Source organism: Vanellus vanellus, assembly GCF_965231255.1.
Source record: "Vanellus vanellus genome assembly, chromosome: 2".
Taxonomy (NCBI): domain Eukaryota; kingdom Metazoa; phylum Chordata; class Aves; order Charadriiformes; family Charadriidae; genus Vanellus; species Vanellus vanellus.
The window spans coordinates 82,720,266-82,745,354 of record NC_138906.1 but is presented as its reverse complement, the minus strand read 5'-3'; the positions used below and the strand labels follow the sequence as shown (position 1 = coordinate 82,745,354).

The 25,089-nt window shown below is 35.9% G+C and overlaps 1 protein-coding gene across 1 annotated transcript in view; it reads right to left on the bottom strand.

Moving 5' to 3' along the window:
* The window catches only part of CDH9 (cadherin 9), a gene marked incomplete at both ends in the record, with an annotated part of 71,094 nt that extends 50,544 nt beyond the window's left edge, over nucleotides 1-20,550 (bottom strand). The window contains one exon of the mRNA XM_082479611.1: nucleotides 20,320-20,550. Within this exon, the coding sequence (XP_082335737.1) occupies nucleotides 20,320-20,550 (231 nt within the window). The remainder of the gene's footprint in view (nucleotides 1-20,319) is intronic.
* Between the last annotated feature and the right edge of the window lie 4,539 nt (nucleotides 20,551-25,089).

Genomic DNA, 25,089 nt, shown 5'->3' with positions numbered 1-25,089 from the left:
CATAAACTTGATCTGAAGTAATCTTTGACTGTTGTGATTTCCCTGTGAGTCTTACAGACTCAGCAGGTCTGGGGACGTCCACCATTTACTGTCAACAGAAAGTCATTCCTGTTGAAATATTTTGGTTCGTTTTACTTTACATGATCCTTTTTCTCTATTTGGGGTGGGGTAGGTTAGCAAGGAAAAACTTTATACGGATGCAAAATGAGTTTGTCTAATGTGCCCTTTCTCATATCATAAATTGTTCATTCTGCAATTTCTATGAAGAGCTGGCAGGTCAGAGGAGAACCATGAAATACTTTGATAAAGGAAAGCAAACAAACAAACAAAAAACATAACCAAAAAAACCCTAAACCAGACAAAATATTAGATTGCTCAGCATATAGTGACCACACCAATAGTAAATGCTATCCCCATTCCATTTCATATCCAGCATCAATTCATCTGAAACACATCAGAATGAAGACATAACTAAGAAGATGCGCTGCTGAGTATCTTGATTTCTTGATATTCTTTTGCATGCATTACTTTTCCTGTAGTCTTCCCTGTGGCTGGCTAAACATGTTCTCAACACAACTTTTCCTGAGGATTATCAGAGACAAAGACATTGGTGATGGTTATGGGAGTGACAACTAGCTATTTCTGTAACAATGTATGTCTTATAAATATGAGCATATTTATAAATGCACTCTCAATCTTATTTCTTTATTTACATAGGAAAAGTGTGCATCTCAAATTAGCTTGTCTATCCAGTTCTGTGAAAGTGAATTTTTATGTGATGTGATAATTGAGATCTTGATGTTCTCAAAAGAAATCTTGACATAAATTTATATGGGTCCCTGTTACTGTAATTTCCAATAAGTAAATGAGTAGGCAAACAACAGATTATCTCAGAGTTCTGTAGCATAATTCTGTTTCCCCTAAATTAAGTACCTTGCTCCTTTGGTTTACACTTCAACCTCATGTAGCACTAAATATTTATCAGCAAATGGTGGCTATAACTCATAACTGCCTGCTTTCAGGAAGTATTTTATTTGACTATGCATTCTTAGTACATCCAAGGCTAATCCATAACTTGTCTTAAAACTGCTTTTGTTATACACAGTAGAGAACATACCAGCATTCTTTGGAGGGAAAAGTTATCATCTCATAAATTATCAAGTTCAGGAATAGGTATGGAATGGCAAGAGAAAACATAGAGGAAAAAGAAAAAAATGTTGTCTTAAGAAAGAGATCCTTAAAGGCCCATGTTTAAAAGTACTTGACTGTTTCTTGTTAATTCAATTTTAATTTACGAAACTTCCTGTAAACTGTGCAGCTGATCTGATTCTCTGCTTTTTGTAATAGAGAGTAACTATTTTCCAGTTAGGCAGACATATAATCAATGGAAGAAAGGAGAATCAATGGACAGAGGTAACAAATTATACAGTGATATGAATGAATTTCCCCATTTAGAAGCAAGAAGTTGCCAGTCTTCATTTAGATTTCATTTTATTTGCAATTTATTTCTGTACACCTATTGTTGCAGATTAAAAGGGGAAAAAGGAGCAAGATGAGCTACTTATGACTAGTGAGATTGTTATGAATAAATACAGTGAAAACATTTATTTGGTTGCCTAAATTCAGAAACCTATGATCTCTCTTGTGGAGAGGGATGAGGGGAAAGGAAGGATGAAGACTCATCAAGTAGAGGGTAGATCCATATTTACATTGTGGCACATATTGTACTAATGCTTACAACTTAGATGGTTTACAGTGTGCCTCTGTATCATGCTATAGAAAAAGGGCTATTACTAAAAATTTCTTACTTGCACTGCCTCTATCTACACAGTTGTCTCCAGCAGTGGAATCCTGATATCCCATGGTCTTCTGTCTCAGACTCTATTTGCCTGTAAATGCCTCTAGAAAGTGTGAGCAATGTTCTTTCAGCCTTTCAGTACTTAAAGGGGGCTTATAAGAAAGCTGGAGACAAACATTTTGGCAGGGTCTGGTGTGGTAGGACAAGGGGTAATGGCTTTAAACTAAAAGAGGGTGTATTTAGACTAAACATAAGGAAGAAATTTTTTACAGTGAGGGTGGTGAAACACTGGAACAGGTTGCCCAGAGACGTGGTAGATGCCTCATCCCTGGAAGTATTCAAGGTCAGGTTGGACAGGGCTCAGAGCAACATGATCTAGTGGAAGACGTCCCTATTCATTGCAGGGGGGCTTGGACTAGATGACTTCTAAAGGTCCCTTCCAACACAAACTATTACATGATTCTATGATTCTGTCCTTACTTTTTAAGTGAAGATACGTTGGGGGATTATTGAGGTCAAATGAACTCTTTTTAGGTCACTAAATTGGTACATCTGTGTATTTTAGTGGGAGATGAAGACCACGCTGACTTCCACATTGTTGTCTTGAAACTACTACCAGAACACAAGTGAACATCTTCAAGGGTATGTTGAAGATACAGGATTGCATGGAGCTGCGATCACAGGTAGAATGCAGATGTCCATGGGAGGAACAAAGAGAGCAAATACAGACTTTTAGAGTTAGAAATATTTTTTTTTTTCAGTTGTGTCATAAACTTACCACATAGATAGGCAGGTGGTTGATTTCTGACCCAAAAGACAAGTGAATTCATGGGCATGCCCAATCCCAGGCCCAAACGCCTGAAACTCCAAACTCTCTAACATCCTGGTTACACATAAGAGACAGCGGAGGCTCCTATCTGTCTCAGCTATTTTTATTTGCTCTCCTCAGACCAGGACAGGGAGGAATGGGAGGAAGATGCAAAACTGAGTCTTTTCTTGGCATGGGGAAGCATTTATAGTTCCCAATGTGTTAGCTATGGTTAGTTAGGTTAGTTATCCCACAGATATAGCTATGACCTGGTACCTTTCTTCCTGTGTTCACTGTCAACGTTGTTGCCCTGTATGTTGTGTAATACTGCACTGTGTGTTCATCCTTGCTATTTACTGTTGTGTTCTTTGAGCAAAAGTCCTACAAATTACATTAGAAAATTTTAATGTCCTTACAGCATTTTTTAAATTCATCCTTTAGAATTGTGGAGGTATTTTCATAATTTCTGTAAATTTGCTATGATAATCTAAAGGTCTTAATTCCTCTTTCATATTATCGTTGCATGAAGAAATTTCTAAGGACTCTGCTCTGCTGGAGTCTTCTCTATTATTTCTTTCCACCAGTAAAGTTAGATTGTATTTATATTTACACAAAACACTGAAAATGCTAATAGTAAGTTTGTGTGTGCCTGTATACATATTTTAGATGTTTGGAGCAGTAGCCTATTGCATGTTCTCTGTTAATTTTGGCTGGAATAGGGCTTTGTTTCAATATGCGTAATTCAAAGGTCTTTCTTAAAGGAGGACATTAGGGTTTGCTTGCTGTATTTTAATTTTTTTTTCTCTTCCAGTTGCTGGAGACATAACAATAAAACATAAAGTGTAAATGGTGCTAGTTATTTTGGTTTGAGGCTGCCACAAGTCAGCAGGGGAAATTTGGAAGCTATAAAAGACAAAGACTTTTTTTTTTCCCCTGTGAAATGAAAGCTGAACCAAGAGTTACATTGGTATTGGGTTTTTTTATACCAAATGTATTTCTATTTAAGGCTTTGCTAAACCATAATGAAGCTGTCCGAACACATCTCTGATATTTTTATATTTCATGTGCCATTTATGCTTCAGATGTAAAACATTCCCCCTCCGCTCGCAAATGCTGTATATTCAACCTCTTATTTCCCAGTACAGTCAAGGTGCTTTGCACATGCCAGTCACAACATTTACTTTGTTACAAAGTTTTTTTCCTTGAGTTTACCTTTCATAACATTGTTTTATTTATGGCTTAAGGCAGAAGACTCAAGCCATGTATAACTTCAGATTGAAAAACTTTCCCATGAAATTAGCATAATGAAGCATTGCACTAATAGTTTGACAGCTAGAAAATGTTGAATTTTGGATGTAATATGCCCAGATCTACTGACTCTGGAAAATATATAAAACCACAATAGACTGTACATGGCATAAATGATCAACTTGGCAAAGTGTCGTAAACTGTCAGATTTAATATGATTATTTCAAATATGCTTGTATCTTCTTAAATTGGAAAGCAATAAGCATAAACAGTAAGCAATGGGAAGGCACAGGGAAGCATAAGCTATTCAAGTGTATCCAAAGTGACCCTTTCAGAAATAAGAGGAAAAAAAGAAAATTTCTGTATTTTTAGGATTTCTCAAACATCTTTTTATCACAGTTTCTAGCTCAAGCTCCTGGGCTGAGGGAAAAAACGTGCAAAATACCAGAAAGCACAAGCTCATGTGTATGTTATTTTTACAAAGCCATGTACTGATTTACATCAAATTTCTATTCATATATGGTGATTGTACTATGCTATTTATTCTGAAGCTGTGGCACAGAAAAAGATTGAGTTTTCCAAGTCTGCCCAATATGTATTAAAGCACAAATTGATTTGACCCCAGGAAACTTGACTGTAATTATCACTTTAATCTTACTCCAAGTAAAAAAGGTTATGCATATAGAGGTGGGAAAGAAGACAGTATTTGAAGGAGAATGGAAGAGTATTACCTAGAACAAAATAAATTAATTCATACCAAAAAGGCAAGAAGTATACTTGAAATATGAGCTTGTAACATCCCAGCCAACCCTAAAATCTCACAGAAAATATGTTGAGTGCTAGTGACAGGTAGGATATTAACCAGTACCCCCAACTGTATGATTTCAGACCTCTGTGAGATTTACAGCAGCTAGGATATAGCACCACCATCAGCTCAGCCAATATTCTCCTTCATTAGCATTTTATCTAATTAAAAACTCTAAAGATATCTTAATGACTGCAGTAGTTCTTCAGTGTGGATTGCACTAGAAGTATCTGCATTGCTTTAATTTATGTGTGTTTAATCAAAAGTTTATATATGTGCTAAATGGCAATGTATTTACCTGACTTGAATTTGTGACATCAGCACAAACTTCTTAATTAAACAACCAAACTCTGTGTGAGATGGTAACCTAAGTGACTGTATATTAAACAAGGCAAATGACATTTACTTTTCTTATCTTCTGTTTTCCAGCATCTGGTTCTTGTGTTCAGCTGTCTATTGTTACAAATTCTCTAGAGAATTATTTTGTGAAAAACACTGCTGACATCAGCTGCAGGTGCTGATTTTGACTTAGTAGGTAAGGGTAAATCTGGTTTTCATTCAGGAAGGGTTCAGCAGAATTCTTAGTAGTCTCTTGGTTCTGCTGATACAAACATGATATGGGGAAATTCATTCCCTCCATGCACATCTCCCCATATCTAGTGGGGAGTCCCAGAAACCAGAGCTGCTTTCTCAAGTGCCTCTTTCCCCTGCGTACCTTCTATGTCTCCTGTGCCCTATATTCCAGGTTGTAGTCAAATCTGGGAAAGCTGTTGTATTCTTACTTCTGCACAAAGAAATGGATTTCAGAGCCCATAGAATTTGTTTGTTTTCCTCTCTTTATTCTCCAAGTCAACAGCAAGGTTGCAGACTTTCAGCCTGATGAAAAGAACCAAACTGTTTTTTTTTTTTATGTTTTGCCATACCCTGTCATTTGGCTGTTCCATAACATGAGATACAGGTTTACAGGAAGTGACTATGGTCATCAATTGTGCCCACAGGTCAGAAATGTTCACATCACAACATCAAGCACTGTCACTTTAATCAATCCCTGGAACAGGTGGTAAATCCATCATTATTTTAAAGGCTTCACAATAAGAAAGGATATTTTTCTCATAGATTTTTCTCTCACCAGAAACTTCTGAGTGAAATCTCTCTCTGTGTGTGATATCTCTTGCTGTTTCAGAGGCACTCAAAATGTACTGTAGTTCCAAAAGATGTGCACAGAGATAGGCAGGAATAAAAGCTCTGGCCCTGGAAGCAACATGAGTTCGTCATATGGATGGATTATCCCATACCTTTCACAAGACTAATTGATATGGACTCAGCTCTACAGTAATAAGCATATGAGAAATACTCTACTAGGGGAGACCAATGGTTTGTCTAGCCAAGTACTTTATCTCAGAGGCAATAGGAGATGCTGGTTTGAGTGACCATGCAAGTCTGGCCACTGTAATTTTTTTCTTCTTTTATACTCCCTGCTCTCCCCCAGCCCCAACATCTACAACCATCAGATTAGAATAGGGATGTTACAAGGACACGGGGGGTGCCTTTTTGCTTTGTTTTGTTTCATTTTGTTTTGTTTGTTTTATGAACCTGATGTCCTTGAACTTCTCTAGTTACACATTGCCCTAACTTTGGACAAGTACTGCATTGATTGATGTTATACTGAACTGACCAATACTATACTGTTTTCCAGTTGTGGGTCAGCCACAATGATCCAAAGAATACATTAATAACAGGAGTATTTTACTACTTTTAGTCACAATTTTATGTGTGTTTATATGTGTGCGTACTTGTGGATAGATGTCTACAGATCAACATCAATGTTTTTCAGAAAGTCGTACAACATAATGCAAGAGTAATAGAGTAAGATGTTGAGATGTGAGGCAATATGATCAACGAGTCTTTTTTGGCCTAAAATACATAAGCAAGCTTCCAGGTTTGCAGCACCAACCAAACAAAAGCAGACTGCGGGTGTGCTGACTCAAAGGAAGCAGGTCCCAAAATGTGCATTTTTCCTAAGCTGTTCAACTGTATGTTGTTTCCAGAAATATTTCAGAAGTTATTTACTACCCTTAAAACATATTTATTTTTATGTGAATGCATTTCAACCTAAAAAGTGATGATTTTGAGTTCCATGTTTGAATCACAATTTTAAAAGAAGTAATTTTTGCTTTGCAAACTAATAAATATTTTGTGAACACTGTACACACCTCACAAGAAGAAATCCTTTCATTCCTCAATACTTATTACAGAATGTGATTGTTAAATGGTGACTCTTTGAATACCTTAGAGATTTACGTAAAACTAAACTTTCAAATGAACAGCAGTGGAGGGTAGGTAAAGTCATTGCTCGACTTAAAGCATCACTAAGGTCCTTTGCTACTGCTTACTTATTGGCAAAGTTGACCAAACAAAATAGAAAAACACAGGCTGAAATTAATTTAAAGTATGATGCTGTTTCTCTATTCTGCAGACTGTATGGCAAACGTAAACTGTCATACCAACTGAAGAGTACTCAGTAAAAGTATAATGTAGAGTTATCCATCTCATGCCTTCCTCAGTCTGAGTGCAATTCGCCTGCCCTGTAACTCCTCCAAGACACATAGGTGTATGTCCAACTCTTGGTAAAATCTGAGAAGCAAATTCTCAAAGGTAGGTATATCAAAGTATAAGGTTTGAAATCAGGATGGGGCATAATAAGCACCAAGCCTTGAATCTGTGTTGTGATAACGCAGCTTCCTAAGTGAAGCTATTGTTTCAAGAATAGTATGCTGAAAAACAGTAGTTAGGAAAGAAATATTTCTGGGCCATTCTTTTTTTTTTTATTTTTTCTTATTTGTCCCTTATTTTATATTTATTGAAATTTGCACTACCTAATTGTATAGGTTTTGTAAATCTTTTTTTTTTCAAAATAACATCTTTGGAAGGTGTTTACTGCAATGATGGCAAAGACAGGGCGGTTTTATCAAAACAACTTAATCATTTTCCTGGAACAACAGAACCTGATAAGTGGAATGCCATTTGGAGGGGGCCTGAGAAGGGCATCAGGTTCCGCATAAACCACGGGCTGATTGTACCCGTGTGATTAAGCATGAGGCCAGGACAAGGCTGCCCGGGGCTTCATATGAAAACTCTACGAAAGAGAGGTAGTGCTTAAAGAAGCCAAAGCATAAGGCCCAAACCAAGCATAAAGCCCTGCAGACCAGCAGTGTTGCTTCATCAAGGGTATGTTTAATTTAATAGCTGAATCTGCAAGCTGATCAGATGATGTGAGATTAATATGGAGAAGTTAGACAATGCAGGAGTTATTTAAGAGGGATTTTTAATTATTTTGGTTTTTTTTTTTTAGATTCTCAGAGAGAACGTTAATGAAAAAGAAGCCCAGCTGGAGGTGCATAAAGGATGAGTTAAACTAATGTTTAACAGCATGGATAGTCAAAGTATTTGCATCTGGTTAAAACAGATAAAAATCTGAATGTATCCATGTCAATTTTGTATTAACTTTATGAAAAAAAAAAGAAGGGGGGGGAGAGCGAAACTGGAGTCTTCAGTGCTGACTGTCTGCATCCTTTGCTGAAATCCATTTTTGTCTAAAGAGTTACTCTGTACTTTGGAGAAGCACACAGCACACAAAATAAAACTGACTGTTTTGTTAATTATCCTATGACTTCATCTAATATAAAATGTTGACCGTGGTCTTGTTGACCATAGGTTTTAGATAGGTTTTAAGACAGAACTTGAGATTTTGCTAGTATTCAAAATGAAGGATGAGGAGTGCTGTTTTTTTCAAAAGGTTTTCTCTCTAGATGTGTGCTGTCCTTTCTGCCTTAATCTCTTCAAATAGATAAGCAACTCTGTTGCAAGTTCCTCCTCAGAAGAACAGTTATTATGTCATTGCCTGCCTCATTACAGGTACCATTCATTTATTTTGTTGAATGGCACTTACAGAAGTGGAAATTATTAATAATAATCATAGCATCACCATTATGAGGTTTTTTAATCCTTTTCTCTTTTTTCCTCATCAAAGAGATCAATATAAATCTTTTGTTTATCCTGACAAGAAAACAATGTTTGAGATACATATATATATACACATATATATATATATTCTCATAGCTTTTTAGAAGCATAAAATGATTTTAAAGTCAGGGGGTTTTTTTTGTTGTTGTTTCTTTTTCTTTTACACATTTTGAAGTTAGAACAGTCTTAGCCACCTAAAGGACAAAGACAACTAATTGCAGTACCTCTAATAGAATGAAAACACAATAGGTCACTCCTGTTTCCCTCCATTAACAGTATTTTTGAAGGACTACAGATTTTCTTCTGGGACAGACTCAAATTTTGCCCTTCTCTTCATGCTTTTCTGCATGTGATTCTAAATCTTTCATAAGGAATGGGTAGGAATCAGACTGTGACCTCTTCTACTTCACAATTACTAGCCTGTACAGAGATGAATGTATTTTCATGTTCTGTGAAACTTAAAGAGACAGTTAAAAAAAAAACTTTAATGATTTATTTTGCTTTCTTGCAACAGCCCCGCTTCCATTTACTTCAGTGACAATATACACAGAAATACTTACCTGCATGCCAAATTCCTTTTTACATTCATTTTATTGTCCACACCATTTGTTTATATCTATTTAATGTAGCTTTAAAATTAAACATAAATCTACATAGTTATTTCTTTTAGTCCCTTGTGTTACACAGAACATACAGTAACTTTTTCCATTTTTTTTTAAATTATTGATTTAAAGGATCTTTAATCTTAGCATTTTAAATGCAAATGCTGCAGTGGCAGAGAGACAAGGTAAGCAAATACTTTCTATATTTTATTTTTCATTTTTTAATTCAGTCCTATCAGTCAGCTACCTGACCCAGTTGTATTACATTTAATGCTCTGTTACCTCCTGGTATTTGACATTGTTTATTCATCACAAATGCTTATTAAAAAGAAAAATGTGCCTGCTTCCACAATCCCTGTAAGACCGAACTATCAGAAAAGCACCATTTTTAAAGCTTGTTTCAGGTAGTTGCAACTTTTTTAATGGTGTGATATAGTAGTGTTAATTCCACTTAAACAGCATATAACTTTTTCTTAAGAACCAAATTTGGTCTCAATATTTAGCAGCTAAATATATTTCAGGTCTTAATCAGAAATATGTAGCAACAGCTAAAAGTTGAAGGGGCAAAAATGGCTACAGGTTGTGATAAAAATCACAAATTTTAAGTTAGGTAGATGCATTTTATGAACTCTTGAGTAGAAGTATAACAATATCCCACTTAATGCTTCTGTGTTTGTGATTGTTATGCCTTAGGAAAAGTTGAAGCAACCATTTGCATCACAAATTCAAACGTTCGAACACTATTCACCAGGTAGGTGGCTATTAAATATTTAGTTCTCTTTTTTCCTCTTTTTCATACTGTGCCCTGATATCTTATTCAACCCAATACTTTCAAGCCCTGCTTTCAAGCAAATGGCTGATTCATGGCTGTTTTCATGATATTCCAGAGCTTTTTTTGTAATATTGTGTGGGAACACCTCATACATAGACATGTTCTGAGGAAAAGCTTCATTAGATAAGTGTTGGCAATTACATTTTACAGATGGAAAAAATAAAGCAAAATTTACATAAAGCAAACATTTAATCAAATTTTATTAATAGTTATTTCCAGCATCACCAATTATTTCTATGGCAGGCTCTGGGCTAAAACTTTATTCTTGTAGCTGAATCAACCGTTCCAAAGACGTCTTTGAGATTTTGTTGAGTTCTTCAACTTAAACAGAGGTGAATTGATGTAATTTCTCCTTAAGTTCCCTCCATGGAAATGGAGAATACATAAAAACAATTTCTCTTCAGTTAAGGCTAAAACTCATTTAATATTATCTACTTGATTGTAATTTCTTCACACTCCCTATTTGACAAAAATTATATGATTGCTTCCTTCTTAAAATGGGCATGCTTGTCCCTGAAATGTGAAGCAAGATAGGGAGGAATTTATAACTTCTGAAATGTTCATAGAGGCTGGAATGCTTTCTTACCCTTTTTATTACACACTGTTGTGTAAAAACAGAACAGAGAGATTTCAGCAGAGTTTCTTGACCAGAGATTGATATAAGAGAAAGCATAAGTTAGCCCCGTGTGTTTGTGTTGCTGCAACAGTACATACAACAAGGATTTGACTGTAGTTATGTATTTCGATCACAGATAAGTGATCACAGATTCCTCTTTTGATTGATACTCGGCATAGTGTTAAATTGACTGATTACATTGGCTGGACGAACATATTTTTCAGGCTGAAATGTGTGATGATTCCTGCAATGGACAGGATTTAATGTATCAGACACATATGGGAAGAAAAGACTTGCTGTTCTTAACTGTTGCTTGTTGACAGCTCCTCTGTTTGTCTTCAAGGTGACTATTCATAAACCTTTCTCTGACAGACAAGATGTTGCACAATACCACCCTCTGATGCAGTCAAATTGCCCTTTCTAAGTAGTCACATATTGATTTGCTCTGACGGGTTTCGCTCTCTTTTTATCACCAGGCTGGCAGGTATCAGCAAATCAAAATATAGTCAAAACACTTCCCCTTTTCAGAATAGCTCCCATAATGTAATCAATGCAATAAATATACACCATCATGCTAAGTATCTTGTGAAATACATTTTCCTCACGTTCCCAACTTTTCATGCGCAATAAATGATTGCCTGATAATAGGTAATAAGTCTGCATATTGCCTCTAGTCTAATCTTCTTTTCCCACAGGCTTAAAGCTGTGAGGCTGAGAAATGCCAGCCTATGAAGCTGTAATAAGAAGATAAGTCCATTCTACAGATAACAATTACCTATTGTGGAAGGTTCCTGAGCCGGCTAGATCTTTGAGGCAGACCTGCTTAGGCCTTTTCACATAAGGAGTTTGCCAAGACCAAGAGGCTTTTAAGCTAAGAAAACCTAGGTTTTATTAAAATGAAAATGATATTTTAAATAGCAACTGGAATTTACCACTGGAGACTGAAGAGAACTCCATTCTCTATGGCCACTTTGTCTTCAAATCAGGTGTTTTTACTTTGAGCCTTGATTTTCCTTAGCTTGTCAACACCCTCGGTCCCAGCAAACTCCACAGGGGGGTCCTCCACCGTGCGGGCCTCAGACCCTCCTTACTGTTGTCCTGCTCCATCTCATGTGTGGTCTGAGCACACTCAGGACATCGCCAGGGGAAGGGGAGCTGTGACTAAGCAATGAGCAAGCATTGTAGTGAACAATAAACTAGACTCCACATAGTAGCTTTTACTGATATGTTGGGTATTGGGTGAGTGCAATTTTTCCACACCTGAGAGGAGGAGCATGGACAGAGAGAGGGAAAAGAATTCAAGAATTATTGTTTTGCCTTTATTGAGTTCTCTCGCGTTGGCTGTGTCTTTAAAAGTTGCCGGGTAATTTTTCAGATGCCTCTATTTATGCTGTGCATGAAGTTGTCGCTTAGCCTTGCTAAATTCTCAAAAATTAACTTGCAAATTCTCCTTTTTCTGTTAAGCACAAAGGGTCTATAAAAGCACATATTTGGCAGATTTCTGCTTTTTTTTTTTTTTTTCTTTTTAACTTGAAAATCATTGCATACTGGATGTTCTGTCTTGGGAGAGGAGGAAGGAGGGAAGGGGAAGGGAAAAATGAAGGGCAAAGGGAAGGAAAAGAGAAAGGGAAGAGTTTGGAATAAACTGTTTGAGGATTTCCTCATTTCTTATGTTTTCAGGTTTATTCTTGATGTAGCTTTGTTTTCCACGAGCAGTTTAGCTGATTTAACATTTGAACTTGAAAAATATACACAGAATCCTTGAAAATGGAACCATCAGGGACCTAAAGACGTAGTCTGTGCCATCCTCTTGCCTCCAGGTGGTATCAGTGTGGATGTTCTGGCACGTGCTTTTTTAGTTTGTCAGGAAAACTTCCAGTATCAAGATAATCCTGACTCTCTGAGTGATCTTTACCTAGTACTTCACTGTATTAACTGTATTTACCATCAAAAAGCTTTTCCTGATGTTGAATATAAATCAACCTTATGACAACATGAACCCAACTTCTTGCCCTGAACATGCCAAGAATTTGAGATTATTTTTTTTTAACAGTCTTTTATGTAGTTGAAGAAACTGAAGCTGTCAGATCTCGTGACAGCTGCTCTATCTGTACCAAACAATACCAACTCACTCTCGTTATTCATGTATTTGAAGTCTCTGATCATTGCAGTTGTTTTCAGAGATGGTTCATTTTTGTGAAATATGATGTCCAAGTTTGATTGCAAAATTCTAACTTAGGCCTATCAGTGCAAGGTAACATTCAAGATATTTTGTGTTTAAACTTTTCATACTTGGGTTATGCATGATGTTACTAGATCCCTTCCTTATTTTTGAAACTTTAATTAGAAATGTATTTAGATTGTCAGAAGTAAGCAGCTGTCCTTACTCCAAAAGAAAAGAGTCCTATTGTTTTTGGAAGATGTAGCATTTGTCTTTCACTATTTTCTTCCCTCTTATTTTTGAAAAGTAGCAATTAAATTTTATTGAATTTTTTAAACTATTTTTTGACAATAATAAATTTTACTTCCAGCAATTTTTCAATAAGGTTTACGTTGGAAGCATTCAGAAAAAAAGTTATTTTTCAACAAGTAAAGCTATGTCTCTTCATTGGTATTTTTAGTTAAGTTATGTATGTATCTGAAGGCAGGGACTTGTGGCAATTTTTTTAACCTTTTTTTTCTTGGTTTGCCTGTTTCCATTTTAGTTTTATTTGGGGGATACATCTGCCTAGAGATATGGCTGCTTGAAACGAGATCAAATGTTTGCTGAAAAAAATGTGCTAACTGAAGAATGCAATGTAAGTGGGGATAATTTATTAATTTATTAATCTTGGAATCAAATAGGTTTAAAAATATTGGACAGAGTTTTTTTCTTATTTCTTTGATCTTTTCTGTCCTTATGATTTTTGTCCTTTCTGTTTTGATATATCATTATTTCTGCAGTGTTCATTCAGAGACAAGGAAAAACTTGGGGTCTGAGAGAGGAAAGTAAAGAGAAAAGGAGGAGACCCAGGAGACCCCACTAATTTTTCATCTTTTTTTAATCTTAAAATACTAATTTTACTTTAAGAGCAGAGATTTTAATTAAAAGGTTATTAAATCTTCTTCGAAGTGGCATTTTAGAAGATGGCATTGGTTTATAGTGCATGCTAGACAGAACATGTTAAGAATGTGGCAAAATCTTCCCGCAGTTGAATTACACTTCTAAATTATTATATGTCAGTAACATATGATTCTTTATGATTCTGTTGCTTTTTGAAATTTATCATACTACTAAGTCAAAAGATGTCAAAGAGATGCTGGTTTTAGCAGCATTTAGGTGCTATATTAAATGCAGGTTTTTCAAGTGAGACAAGTGACATGCATCCATAACAAAGTGGAAGGCACACTTGAAACACTGAAAGGACAGTGCACCTGTATGTTCTCTCATCCTAAGAACAGGTGGTTCTTAAAACAATTCTGTGGAGAGAAAATAGCAAATACTGTAAAGAAGTCTTTATGGATTAATTGCATAAATTGATTAAAGGCACAAGTGAAAAGGTAAGTTCTCTCACATACTCTAAAGACAAGATTAAGATGAAATTCAATACATAAAGAAAACAAAATTAGGTAATCAATAAGAAAATATTTTTCTGGCAGATGAGAACATTATGCTTCAGGATGGAGAAACTAAGGTTACTGCAGAGTTTGGCACTGCAGTGCTGCCAAGAGCATTTGGTCCATAAGCTTCTTCCTCGCAAACTGCTCAGAGGGGAGGCTAAGAATGGCCAAGGCCTCAGAAACATGTTGACAGGACGTGGATGAACTGGAATAAGACTAATGGAGTAAGGGCTTTACTGATCCCGTTTTCTGACTTCTCTGCTGCTTTGCATATTAAGAGGGAGCCTACTCCAGATTTTTGTGGTATACAAAATGCAGCCAGCAAAGTAATGTTTATGTAAATAATATTTCCAGGTATTAGTATATTTTTAGTCTATATTTACAAGGAAATACTATCCAATTCCATTAAATAAGGAAAAAAAAAACATACAGTATAATGGCATGATTGAGTAAAGTTTTGTATTAAATAACAGCAAGTCTGGTGAGGTTGGTAATCCAGTGAGACTTCTTGAATTGTTACATGAAGTTCCTTAGATCTTGTCTCTCTCCTTTCTGATAAGACAGACTGCTACAGCAGGCAACCTCAATTGTAGATGTCTGAATTTTCGTGGGAGGTGTCCCTGTCTATGGCAGGAGGGTTAGAACTCGATGATCTTCAAGGTCTTTTCTTACCTAAACCATTCTATGATTCTATGATACTTTTAAGTGCAGACTACAAGAAATAAATAGTTGCATTTGAATATATGTTGTAACCCGCCCTCCTGAAAAACAAAACAAACCCACCCTCTGAATATTTTTTCTTTTCACTTTATACTTTTTATTAAGACACGTAGTTAAATGTCATGTAACAAACTCACTGATTAACTGGAGGCAGAACAGAGATATTTCTTCAGTTCGCATCCGATTTAAATGATGCTTATGACATGCAAAGCCTAGTTCATTTATTTTTATGGAAGTCATTAAACAGGAGGTTATTCATGGAGCAGCTAATTTTGATCAGTGTCAGTTCTTTTTTATTTGACTGTGTATTTTCCCCCTTAATATGGAAAAGAAAGGTTGCAGGTGGTCTACAAAAATGTTTTTGTTGTTCTTTGTTTATTGTGTTTAAGTTCTGGAATTTGACAGGTGTTTTATTGTACAGTTTATGATTGGGTCTAACATGCATTGCATGGAACTTCACACATTATCCGCCCATCAAGATTAGCAGCTGTTGATTAGAAAAGTGCCTGGGAGAGACTAGATTTCATGTAAAAAATGTAATACTGTGACTTAAAGAGAGGGAAAATCTCTTGTCTCTTGAAATCACTTAAGTGTATTGTTGCAAATCATAAAGGACTGCATTTTCCAAAATGGCTGATGATTTTGATTAGACCTATTTCTTCCTGCCTAGAGATATTTCATAAGGACTGGTGTTAAAGAGGTGAGATATTTGGCATTTTGCACAACTGATGCCCATTCAGTGGCTATCGGGTAAGTTATTTAGAGAAGGAGGCACATAAAATCGGTATTAGCTATGGAAAATAAAACTAATTATCCCTAAAGGGACACTTGGTTAGAGCCTTCTGTGCATTTTATTAGCTTTTTCTTTAATTAATGAACATCATCCCCATCAACACTTTAATACCTCCTAAATTACTTGTCCTTTTTTTTTTAGATTATTATCCTTTTGGATTGTTTGTTTAGGAAGTGAGTAAATTTGGTACACTTTTCTCATACAAAGTCAGTATTTTAGATTTTCATTTCTTAGGTTATAAATGAGGCTTAAAGTTAGTAGCAGCTGAGAAGTTGGATCTATGGCCCCTCCCTAGTGAAAGAAAAGGAGATCCCAGAAACAAAAGAATGCCATAGTTTGATATACAGTCAGATGTTTTATTTTCTCAACCCTTTCATATTTCACAAAAAATTGCCACTTGTTCCTTTCCTTTAAGAAGAAATTACGCTCATACATTTACCTCTGAATGTTATAGTGTAATCCAATTTTTCTTTTTCTTTTTTTTTATCAATTCTTAGTAGGCAGAATGAGTTCTACAGTTCCCTTCACTACTTCCTGTGAAAATTCCTCACATTAATAATCCCATTGAGATATTCAACATTCACACTAGGCAACAGGCAACTGGAAAGGTTATGATAATTTTTGTGTCTTAGAAATTTTTAATTTTTTTCTTGGCCAATTTTTTTAAACGGGACTCTCTGATACTGTTTACCTTAACTGTGTCTGACTGAATATTTCAGTTGCAAACTCTTCAGAGCAAAGTTTATCTCCCTGTGCATTTTTTATACCACACCTTTCATGATGGAGCCACTTGTTACCCTAAGCATTTCCTGAATATAATTTAAAATAATAAGAAATCGAAGGATGTCATAATCAGTTCTTGCATTGTTGCAGGTACAAGTAATAGGACCTAACAAATTTAAAGATGTGTGATGGATATACTGTAGGTTGCCTGGATTTACCTTGACTCCCATCACATTCACAAGGGAATTGTTCTGCATATATGCCCTGTTCCTGATGGGTGGTCAGTGATTTAGGTCTGTTCTTTGAGTAATTTCCTTACTACAATTGTTCTAGCCATCGAGCTTTTTGGCAGCTGTTGAATGCTACCTTCCTTTGCTCATCACACAATATTTTCTATTTCTGCTAAGTGCATTAGATGCACTTACTGGTCTCCATTTTATGTCACCTATCATCACTACCACTGCCTTTGTCTGAAAGCTATCTAACTATAATTGGGAACATAAGCTCTGTTCTAGCTGTTCAGAGTTGTTAACACCATGTTACCCCTGTTAGCAGCCTGGGAGCCATGCACCAGATTTGTGTGGAGCTGGGTTTTTCATCTACCTTACAAGTACACCAGACCTCTATTTTAGTTACTTCTTGTCAGAGGGTGAAGCCTACCCACAAGCACCACTTAGATAAATGAGACTGTGATTGCATCTGCCAGCTCTAACTGCTTAGATTAGTGTGGTATGTGCAGGAAAGAAACAAAAAATCAGGGATGATGGAGCTGTTAACAACTTTCCATTCTTGGAATATATTTGGGAGGGAGACCAGAGGGTAGGAGTAACCCCGGAAACAACTGCTCTTCGGACTTAGATATGGGGAAAGAAATTGTCCTGGGGCTACTCGGCTAGAGACGCCATTGGCTACTGACAACCTAATATTAAAAAGCACTACTTAAGATGAAAACACCTCAGATGTGGGGGAGAAACTCCTCCCTTCAGGGACCTCTGACACCAAGTGGGGCCTGAGCACAAGGCAGAAGTGCCCTCATAGGAGTCAGACTGCCAGCCGTGACTTGGACAGTCCAGCAATCAAAACAAGTATCCAGTTCCCCTGTGTCCCTGCTGCTGGTCTAAACTGGGTTGGGGGGCTGAGCTGTAGGAGTGAGAGGTGTGTGGATATCACAGAATAGCTTTCCATCTCATGTAACCATCCTTCTTAAGAAACAAATTTTATCCCTTTTATGTCATACTGAGTAATCCTACCCCACTGCTGATAACAGAATGTACTCACAACAAAAAAACCCACATCAACAATGTAACATCGCTAACAAAACACAATGATCTAACATTTAATTTAAAAAAAAAAAAAAAAAAGAACCAGGGAGGGAAAACAATTTCTTTAGTATTATGGCTATGATCCCTTAGAAGTTTATTTCCTGGTAAAGTTTCTTAATTCAGTTTATTTAATATTTAGTACAACATTTATTATTCTACCCCAATAATCCATCTGCCTATGCATATCCATATTAAATAGGGACTGGATAAGAATACTTGCTATGAACTAGTCCCCATGGGTTAGAATAAAAGTGCTTTCTTTTCACACATACCAGTTTGCTAATTACCATCACTTTGAGCAGAAGAATACTAAACCTGAGATTTAAGCCTTTCTCAGAATAATATAGTTCAAAAAAGTTGTTGCTTTTTTTCTTTTTTTTAAAAAAAAGAAATTCTTTAGTTGACTTCTTGCTGTAGCAGCTCCCTCTTGGTGCTGTATGTCACGTATACCTAGGATAATTTGAACTAACTTAAATGGATTTACTGTGGGTTTATACCACTAGGACAGAACTATGATCATTTCGTCACGTCATAAACTGTTCTAAAGTTAATGCAACCATATGGAGTTTATCACTTCAATCCAACTCAATCCCTTTGGAACACAGGGTAATATTTGGGGTGATTTCCATCTGTTTAGAGAATCAGTAACGCTGACCTCTCCCTCAGGGCCTCTGTATAATATTTTGCAGTGAAATGTGAAAAATCTCAACATGTTAACTGAGTTGTAAGAAATTAATCACCTCAGACCCAACTGCTGTACAGCCATTTGTTTTCTTTCCAGGACTTAGCTCTGTGGCAATAATGTCCAATGGCTTTTAATTAGTTTGGAATAAGTGCAGAGCAAGTTTGTATCTGTTGCAATACACCATGTAGGCATTCCTTGTGTGAAATAGAGATAATGGTGACAGTCTTGATATAAGCTTAATTTATTTGGGGTTTTGAATGGCACAGATGGTTTGGACTCCATTCATCTATAGCAGTGGGACTAAAACTGGAATCAACTCTTATGTTTGATACTTCCTTCTCCTCTATGATAGCTTTCTATTTTTTAAAAAAATATATTTCTGTCACTTTAGGTAGAACTTACAGCTATGGAGATCTATATTACTGTGTACCTTATTGTATGTTTTCTTTGCGAATTTACTCAATACTAAAAGATACTTCCAACCAAGGTTTTTTTAGCAATCTCTCTGCACAGTGGTGCACTCTTTATTGAAGATCCCTTTGCCCACAACAAACTTTCTTGTTTACACACTGATAAACAGATCTAACAATAGGATTATTGACTCTCATCTTATTTCTGCTACTGCAAGTCAGAATTCATTTCACTGAAATCAGAATTGTATGGGTGTAGTACTGGTATAAATGAGGTCAGAATCAAGTTCATAGTCACTATGGTTGGCTTCTTTGACATTTTTTTCTTAATAAAGAGAGATGATTTCCATATTTTCCAGATGATCATGACTACCATGACCAGAAATATTAGCAAATGCTCGAAAACATTTGGGGGTCTTTTAAATAAAAATGTCTCAATCTGTTTGGCAGTTAGGCACCAGAAAGTGAGAGAGCAACCTGATCATCTGAGCTAGTGACAGCATTGTGGATGAATGACAGAAACTGGAATGGATATTCATTTAACTTAAGATATTAAGATAAATATTTCATTAATTTGTAAGTCATTCTGGGTGGTAGCTGTGTGTATTCTAGGTTTCTACCAAGATTGTTTAGTTATACCAGACCACAAGGCAGATCTGTGGATGGTGAGACACCAAAAAGTGCTAAAAATCTGGAAATCTTTGAGTTGTGTGTTATCAGAAAAGGTAAGACTGCAGACCTCTGGAATTCAGAGGTGCTGTTGTCAGCAGTAGCTCATGTAGATAGGTCTAAAAGAATGGAAAGTCTTTCAAGCCATTAAGATCTCAGTTTATTGCAGAAATGATGAAAACCAGATTATTATTTTTTTCTCAAACACTTTATCCATACTTGGAATCATGCATAGACAGCAATTTTATTATTAATAAATAGAATTCTATATTTCACTTGAGGAAGCACACATCCCAGTATACCAGCAAATGCCACAAGGTTGATGAATGAAGGCATAACTTCTCTATTCCCTTATCTAATATTTATGTTTAATAGTTGAAAACTGGGAATGATTGAGTGATAAAACTTGCATGGGCATATGTAAAAAGAAATTGGAACATTTTAGTCTGAACAGTTTCCTATTTTTTGCACTAAACTACCTAACTTCTTCCACAACTTTGAAAAATCACGGGAGCCTCAGGTGATCCATGATGTGCTTTGTTTGACTTATATAAGAAATTGGGACCACTGCTGTACAAAAAGCAAAACAACTGTGGTGAAGGAGGGAAAATACCAAGGGTGTCAGATGTATCACCTCTAAAGAATTCTTTAAACATAAGGCTTACCTTGCCCACGTATTGAGTATCCGGACCTGTGTACTCCTCCAGCAAGAAAAATTGATTCCACATCCAACCACGCTTGGTTCGGTGTAGTGTTTTTCCATCATTCTCTGACAATCCTGTTATCCTTTCACTGTGTGAGTGCTTGTTAGTCCTTTTTTCAGATGGCATCATGTGAATCGCATGAAACATACAGCTCCAAAGCAAAACTGTCAAGGAGGAGTAAGTCCTCATCATTTACAGAGATGTTGTTAGCCTCCACTCCTCTAATAATTCACCAGAAAAAAAAAATAAATTCAAATGTTATATTCCTCTTGTAAGTAGGACCTAGGGGATGGAGAAAAGTGTTTGAGTAAGTTGCAAGATTATTTTTTTTTTCCCTAAGGATGTGGCCTTAGGGAAGCAAGAATACCAGTAACCTAGTGATCATGACAATAACCCATGGGAATTACATATAGACATAAAAATAAAGACCAGTTGCATGTTTGAACATTTTCTTGTGACAATTACATGTAAGAATTACTCAGTTTTAAGTCAAGTTCTTCAATAACTCTTTCATCTTCTTCTATTTCAGTCTCCCACTGTATATAGACATTAACTTAAAACACCATATGAGTAAAATACTTCTTCATCGAAAACTTTAAGTAGCAGCAGCATCCTGACACAACAGAACAGCCCAAATAGTAAGAAGTCTTCCAACCTAATCTTTCCCAGCTCAGCCTGATGTTATCCTCTCGTACTATCTCTCCAGAATTGTCTGCAAATCTTAATTTTCTGTTACTGCGTGATTAATACAAGCCCATCTTCCCCTTTGCTAGCCCCTAATTTTTCAGAGAATCTGCTTCTGCACAAAGGAACTTACAATATAAGATGAAATTTAAAGTATTCTTGATGCCTTCAACAGATTCCTTATTCAAGAAAGAAAAAGTACTTGTCAGATAAGTTTTGATAACCTGCTGGGATTAACAAAATTCTGTGTTTGGGACAAAATTGTGCATTTGGAATGTATTTTACTTTTTCCACTCATGAATGAATGGGAATTTTCACAATATAGAATCTCATTTTTTCTGAAACTGGCACTGATGTTTTGTGTAGAAGTTTGCAAACAACATTTAATTAAAACCAAAGAATTTATTCTTTAAACCCATAGTCTTTATTTGGCAGTACAACTGAGGTGCCTGGTGTCCCAGCCTTTTCATAACCTAGGTTTCCCGTCAAGCCTGATTTTACTTTAGGATATCTTTAGCTGAGCTGTCATTGTATACTACGGAAAGAGTAGAAAAACACTTCAGCAGCAAAAGTATCATTTGCTTTGGGAATCCTAGTCCATGAACAGTGATAGTAGCATGAAACCACAATACCAAGAAATTTTAGAGTACTGAAACTTTGAAATTTTAAAAAAACATACATACCTATCCTCCTTTCTCCCACAACCCAACATTACCAGCGTCTACTTTCACTTTGTGTTTTTTTTAGGGAAGGGGGAGTCTTCTTCTGTATAAAAAGATAAAAATTTTTGGAAATAAGATGCTTTTTGTGAAAATTATTAGCCAGTTTAATGGAAAACATTCAGTGAATAGTACTCTAAAGGCCTTAATGATGAAATGGTAGAATTGTGCCCTTGTGTGAAGTCTTCCTTAAAATGATGATATTCTGTATGGTCTCAGGATCTTACTTAGAAATCCTGAAGGAGGATCAAAGTCTTAGCATTTTAGTAACTTCAAACAGAGTTTTAGCTAAGCAAGAAGTGAAGGCTTGGAATATTTATCACTTTCTAACATCATGTTCAGAAAAAAAAAAAAAACAAAAACATTTTAATAGGTGTCAAATTTTTGCAGGAGATCATGGATATAATGTAGGAAAACTATTTTCTTTTACTTCTTTATTTGAACTGAAGAATCAAAGCACAAAGTAAATTAATTCTATTTGCATAAAATCATGAATGTACATAGATCTTGGCATACATTAGTGGATGTATTTTCTTTGAATTCTGTAGGTATACTCAAGATCTTTTTTTCTCCCTTGTAATGCTCAGTATGTTCCTGTTTCATGCAGAGGGACAAAGAGGAACTCTCCTGTGATTAATTTAACACCAGTAAATTTTGACATTAACTGGAAAACACGTTGCGTACATGATGATATTGCTTTGTGATTGAAACTAGATATAGATCAAAAGAAAAAATAAACAACTCGGCCAATCTTTATCTATGTCTAAATCTGATTATTCTGGTTCCCTGTGTAATATAGATTGAAGTAGTTTTTAGCGCTGAATAAAACTATTTATCAATATAAAGCATAAGACATGATTATCCAGATCCTTAAATCTAGCCCACTGCACCATCTGAGGCAGATTGCAGGCACTCTTCAGACTTTATAAATTAGATCCTGGTTAAGGTATTGCAAAATGAAAGTAAACAGCAACAGGAACTACTTTTGAAAATCCTGTACTTAAAAGGCATATTATCAAGATTGTCCAATGGTTCTGAAGTCTCTTAGCTCTTCTTGAGATACTCTTGCTTGATGTGTCCTCAAATACTGCTCTTTCACAGCTGCATTACGGCAGTATTGGGCAAAATTTTAACACACAGTGAATCTGTGGAACTACTAAAAATCCTAAAAATATGTTTCACAAAACCTCTAAGCATTGGAAGACCGCTGTGAAAAATCCTATCCAAAAATGTCAAACAGTTCAAATTTTCTCTTCAAAATGTCATTATTTCAAAACTTAAAAAAAAAAAAAAAATCACTCAGATGATTTGGTCTCGTTTATTTTTACTTTTTCTTGAAACAGGGGGAAGGATAGAGTACATCAACATATTTTCATGTGGCTATTTGGAGATGTGTGACTATGTGTTCAATTTTGCGATAATTTCAAATAGAAAAAAATCAAAACTCAAATTTCAAATTTCAAATGCTTCACTTTTGCTTTTGCAAAATTACACATTTTTAATTTCCTGAAATTGTTTAATTCCTTTCTGTTCAAACACTATTTGCCATACCCATTCAAATGCATAAGATGTTTATACTACTCTTTTCTTTGTACTCAAAGACATACTGCACGGTGGCCATTACCTTATGCAGACATAGTAAGAGCAGCTTTCAAGGGACCGCAATGAACTGTACACAGATGCTCTGAGCCTGCTAGCCTGCTATAGTTTTTTTTTTTTTCTGTACAAACACCAATTTTTTAACAGAGTCTTTTTTTTCTTGGAGGAATCTAGGTTCCCATATTTTGTCCCAGCCAGGGCAGAACATAATCTGAGAGTGTTTAAAATGTGTGGTTTTCTGTGTAGTGCTGCCCTCTACTGATTTCCTTGCTAATTAACAGAAAGACTTTACTACTGAGAGGAAAGGCAATACCCTTCATGGCAAGAAGGTATCACTCACTTTTTTGAATGACAAAAAAAAAAAGAAAAGAAAAGAAAAGAAAAGAAAAAAAGACATAGGCCATTATTTCCCACTTTTAATTTTTACAATAGTTGGACGTACTAGGTATAGAGAGAGAGTTATCAATTTGGATCAGTCTGTATCTACCGATCATTATGGTAAACATCTAATTGGGTTTCTTCTAAGACGAGGAAAGGTCTTAAGCCTGAAACCACAGAGAAGAATTTTAATGGGTTTTGTTCTAAGTAACTGAAGAAAATTATATATGCAATCTCTCCTGCTTTACTTCTGCTTCCACCATTTACTCAGTACAACTGTCAGCTTACTGTTCTTGTCAAACAATGGAAAATGTTTTTTTTTCTTAGTTGCATTGGAAACTTCTTTTAAGATAAGGTATTCATTTATTAAACATTTTAATGCCCAAACTGTGGAGAACCTGCATTCTTTCCCCACTTTGCAAATCAGAGGATCTGAGTGGAGGCAATAAATGTTGGGGGGGTTTTATTATTTTTACAGTTTGAGAGGTCTGTTGTGGTAGCCTAGAAACATTACAGTCTCTCCTTGCAGTAAGGACTCTGATATCAGAATCCTACAACACTTCCAGGTAAATGAATTATCTCTGTATGAAAGACGTTATTCTCCTGAGCACATTAGCAACCGGAAAAATGTATCTTTTAAAGTCCTTTTTTCATGTAAAATATTCTATTTAGATTCTTCAGGTGTAGTGTGAAATAAGCCCTGCTGGGATCAATAGCAGGGATTTGTTAGCAATGATGCCAATTTAAATGTTTCTATAGCAATTGCCATGGCAATGTTTTTAATTAGTGTAGCACAGTCACTCACAAGCATGACATGAAGAAAGGCTAACCTTCGGCAACTTGATAATGTATCCCACATCAGGTTGTTTCATTTGTTAATAGTGAAGTAAAATTCTGTTCTAAAAGAGAAAGGCTGTAGTGCTTGTGTATATCTAAAAATAGCAGAGTTTACTGCAGCAGCAGTGCTCCATATTGCGCTCACCAGTCTTTAAATAGGAAGGATGCAACTGATGTTCAGGATGATCCAAACAATCTGTAAAACTAAAATATGTATTTTAACAGGATATAGCAAGTATAAATCTTGTGTAGACTGCATGCATGGAAGCAGTCTCATTGACTTTGGCTGTGTTTCTTTTGAAAACAAAATATCTGAATGCAGCTTTAATCTACCTAGCCTGAATACTAAGAACAGTGAAGCTGTAGCAATAAAAGGCTGTGTTATAAACTGCACACTGCCACTAATTATACCAAGACTTAGGTAGAGCCTAGGTCCGTGCCCCTGTAGGTTGATTTTTATTACTCCCCTAACTAATTAAAGATCGTCCAGGTATGCATACACATGCTTCCCTCT